This window comes from Gastrolobium bilobum, unplaced genomic scaffold (genome assembly GCF_033153095.1).
Source record: "Gastrolobium bilobum isolate Gb01-03AN ecotype WA unplaced genomic scaffold, APGP_CSIRO_Gbil_v1 utg36856, whole genome shotgun sequence".
Taxonomy (NCBI): Eukaryota; Viridiplantae; Streptophyta; class Magnoliopsida; order Fabales; family Fabaceae; genus Gastrolobium; species Gastrolobium bilobum.
In genome coordinates, this window is record NW_026896491.1 from 28,079 (window position 1) to 32,818 (window position 4,740).

Below are 4,740 nucleotides of genomic sequence, written 5' to 3' on the forward strand. Positions count from 1 at the left end.
ATGAAACATTGTTTGCTAAGGGAACAATTAAATTGAGCTATTGAATTAAATCTGAGCCCTATAAATCAAGAATCAATCAGTAAAGGCCTTGCTACAACCTAGCTTTGCTCTTCCCTGAATAACTATGTAATCATGCTTAACCTGTTCATAACCTTATAATTTGGAGGATTAAAATAGTGGGTATAAAGGTAGTTGCATAAAGCAAAGATATAAACAACAAGAGGCTCCCTTTTAACTTCTGACAAAATTGTAAGCCTCCACAAGATCATACACAGGCTAAGAGATAATGGACATAATGAGAAGAGAAAAAAAGAAAGCTAAAAACGAGGTGGCTATGGCCATTGAAGATGCTCTAGAATTGTCAGGGAATGGAGTTCCCATTCCTGGAGTTATTCCACCATAGATTGGTGTTGTTGTGGTTGATGATGGCACATTCGGGTTGTTCATTGTAGGCGTTGTGATTGGTGTATTTGGTCCTCCAGCAGTACTAAACAACATTACAAGAAATAAAATAGTTAACAGAGACTCCGTAAAGTACTAAATATAATTAACTCACTGTAGTGACCACTAAAAAACATTCTCATGGTTTAGCACAAAATTCGGTTTCCAAAACTAGCATACAGTTAACCTTCTCTTGTTCCAAAAAATCACTACCGCATAACTTGAGAATTATTTTTTTATTGTTCTTCAATTATATCTCTTAATTTATTGCTCTAAATAGTGCTACCATTCAACCTACCATGTGAAGGAAAAGTTGTAAAACATTGAACTTTTATATCGTAATAACCATGTGAGAGTGACCCCTCAAAAAAATAATAAAGACTCATCATGACACGTGGGATGGCAAAATAAACCTTGCTATCAAACATGGCTGAAGCGTAAGAAATCAAAAAGTGTAAAACAGATCACAATCAATGATTCAATCACATTGCTTTGTCTAATGGAGCTTAAGCCTAATATCAAGGAAGACTTGGGTGCAGGAACTTTTTTTTAGCACATTAGTTTAAGGTGATTAAACTTGCATGGAGGCAAAAACCTCAACAGATCATTCAGAAACATAAATCAATGAATGAAAAGAACGATTAATGTTTCTTAGGTTGAAGATCTTATACACACATAAAACTATATGGAATTTATGTTTTCTTATTTTCTCTTATTTCTTCACATTATCTTACATAAATCCCACATATTTTTATATGTGTAGAAAATAAAATTATCTCCTAAAATATAAAAAAATATTAATCTCATAAAAAAACTTCATGCAAAAACAATAAGGTTTCGGGCATGCACTGATGTGTGCATCTAACAGTGCTCATATGCATATCTGCATAGGATAAGTAAATTTTGGAAATAAATTCTCTCGTGTTAAAATTTTATTGTGAAACTTTTGTATTTGATAATTGAATCTCATTAATTTAATCCATGTGAAGAGAGAGATAAATACATCCTTTACATAATGAAATTTTAATGAGAGATGCACTCCCTCAATTTTATTTTATTTTTTAGGCTCGAAAGAGAACAACTGAACAAGGTTGGTATGGCCTTATCACACAGATTATTTATTAGTGACGGAAAACAACAAATGACTGGTGACACAAACGTTAGCGTCAGTACTGCACTGTTGCATCAGATACTCTCCCCAGTTTTCTCACTGCTCAGTCACTTTATCAGAGCTCATTTTTATTTGTTCCCTAATAAAAACACAATCTTCACTTTAATTTTTTACAAAAATAAAAATAAAAATTAGTCATGATTTTTAAAAAATTTAAAATGAATCTATTTTAATTATTTTGAAGAATTACTGTAGGTCTTTTTTGAATTTCTAAGAGACCACGATTTTAAATAAATGGATCCATTTTAAATTTTTTAGAGATTTTGAAACTAATTTTTTGTTGTAAGAGACTAAAATGTGGATCATATTTTTTTTGTTAAAGACCCAAAAAAAAAACTTTATTCTTATTTTTATTTTATGTAATCTTAAAATATCTCCAGTCAACCTTCTCAGTCATCTTGTTGTCATAATACCATTCTAAAATTAATATCTCATTTTGAGTACATAAAAAATAAGTATTCTTTTATAAAAAAAAAATATATATATATGGGTGAAAATAATCGTAAAAATAAGAATGGTATAAAAATATTATTTTTAATAAATAATGTACCGAATTGTACAACACCATTGTAAAGTAAACATCACATCATGATTCAAGTTTGTCAAGAACATAAACGAACGATCAAGATGAACCTGAGTCGTTGGATGGAGTGGGCCAGGGAGACTCATCCAACGAGGTGTAGAAAAGGTAGGCAACACCCTCTGGGGGGCGTAACTCAGTGTGTCAGTCAAATTGTACAACCAAATTGTGCAAACCTAGATTTTGAATTTTTGAAGAACCAGACGCACAAAAAAAGAAAGAGGCAGGCTATGCTTTGTGTTAGAAAATAGCATAATACAATCTTATTTTTACACTTAAAACTCATACACTTAACTTATAATACGTTTTTTTAATTAAAACCAATCTGATTTTTTCTTCTCCTCTCCTTTCTTACCCAAAAATCATAATTGTAAATAAGAAAATAAAATTCTAAATGTTGATGTTCTTATCTCTCTCTCTCTCTCTCTTACTTGCACAGTTGCACACAAAACAGGGTAACACAGGCCATTTTCACCACTGTTCAGCGTCCAGGCCATGTCATCCCTATCGTATTTTATAAGCCATTGGGACCAGAGTCACCAGACAGATATAAAGGTACCAAAGAGAAAGAAAAAAATAAAATAAAAATAAAAACTTGAGAATGAGAATCCATTTACGTCAAGATCAAGGAACATAAATCCTTTCGCTTTCACCAATTACAAATGCACTTCCCCCAACTAAATCAAGCTCTTTATAGTTTATACTTAATTATACACACAACTAATATATTATTACTAACAAAGTAAAACTAATCATATATATGAAATAATGAAAAGAACAAATTCATACCTTGTTGCCGATGGGTACATACAAGATCCGTAGCCTATACACACCAAAACAAACACACACACACACACACACAAATAAAATGAGATCAAACAGATCCACGGTATATGATAGTATAAATTATATAAAGAGACACGATTAACTTAAACCGGTTTAAGAATAAAAAGCATTACTCACGTACCAGTATCATTAGATATGAGTGTATAAAATAAAATAATAATATATATATAAAAGGGAATGAAAGAATGAAGAAAAAGGGGGTCATACTGGGATCGCTTTGGGCAATGGTGGCAGTGCCAGAAAAATCACAGGAGCCAGGAGCTCTGTTTTTGCGCTGATAGAAGCTGTTGAAGGCATAGGAAGCATGAGCTTGAATGGTGTTTGGAAGAAAGCAGAGTCCATCTGGTTGAAGAGGAAAACAATCAGCTCCAGCTCCACATGCATAATCCAACGCTGTTTGTAGTGCTTGGTTGCTTGCATCACTCCTCGCCACACACCAACTTGCACTTCCTTGACCATCCACACTCATCACATTCTTAGTCCCTACTATGATGGCTGTCAATAACATTAGACAAACCAGCTTCGGTGATGCCGCCATTGAACAGGGTTATATTCAGGAGGTGGTGTGGTTGTTTTGCTTAGTTGGTAAAGGTGGAGAGAGAGAGATGGAAGTGTGTGTAGAGAGAAAAATATTATAGTGAATGTGGAGACGGAATACAAGGGCTTTCGCTTTCTTTTTGGCTTCTCTTCTTTTCTTTATCAGTTTAAATAGAAAAATAGTATTGGAGATCGTTGCTATAGTACATATTTTGAATTTAATTTACAGCATTTGTTTTGATTTATAATTTAATGTAATTTAAAGCAAATAAGATTTGTATATATATATATTTATGTCTATTTTGAATTTAGAAATTAATGAAATAAGAGTTATTATGTTTTATTAGCAGCTGTAATTTTATGAGTTAGTTACAGATTATCATCCATTCGAATTAATTTATAATTTGTAATTTTGGAACTTATTTATAGGTAACATTTCAATGAAACGAGTAAGAGTGTAGATACAAGAGTCACGAGTTCGATTCCCATAATCTTATTTTAAGGTAGAATTAAGGACAAGGCAGATCAAAATAGACTTTTACAGCAGAAAGCAGATCAAAATGACCTTATATCATATTTATGCTTCAAGTCCAAAAGACTTATGCGTGAGTAAAAATATTAGAGAAATACAAAAATATACAAAATAATTAATCAAGTCTCACCTAATTAATATTTTAAAGTTTTGAGTTAAAATAATTCTTTTTATAAATATTATATCTCAGTTTTCTAAGTTCTAACGTTAATATCACAAGTCCCACCGCTTGTCCTTTTGCTGAGAAACGAAGAACATGACGCTCATACCCAATGAGTGCAGTTCAGTTGGTAATTTGGCGTTGAGTTAGTGAGGTTGGATATGTGTTCGATTCCCGCTGAATGCATTCTTGGGGAGGGGGCTGAACCTTTAGCCATCACTGTTCCCCCGCACTCCGGATTAGTCCCATAGCCGGCTCAAAAGAGTCGAAGCTCGTGGAGATACCGGAGGGAGCCAACTCGTCTCAAAGAGATAATTAGGGTTGGGTAACTCAAAAAAAAAAAAAAACATAATGCTCAGGCCGTTCGGGAGTTTTATGAATTTTTACATAATTATTATGGATATAATATTTCTCTTATTATACGAGATAAATTTATTTCTTATATATTCTTAAAAATATGTAGCAATTATGTG

General features: G+C 32.5%; 1 protein-coding gene across 1 annotated transcript; it reads right to left on the bottom strand.

Moving 5' to 3' along the window:
* Window positions 1-276: 276 nt before the first annotated feature.
* Window positions 277-3,576, bottom strand: LOC133300022 (PLASMODESMATA CALLOSE-BINDING PROTEIN 2). The gene is made up of 3 exons (XM_061499510.1): window positions 3,246-3,576; window positions 2,982-3,015; window positions 277-487 (listed from the first exon to the last, which is right to left on the bottom strand). The coding sequence occupies exons 1-3, from the start codon at window positions 3,574-3,576 to the stop codon at window positions 277-279; spliced, it is 576 nt and encodes a 191-aa protein (XP_061355494.1).
* Between the last annotated feature and the right edge of the window lie 1,164 nt (window positions 3,577-4,740).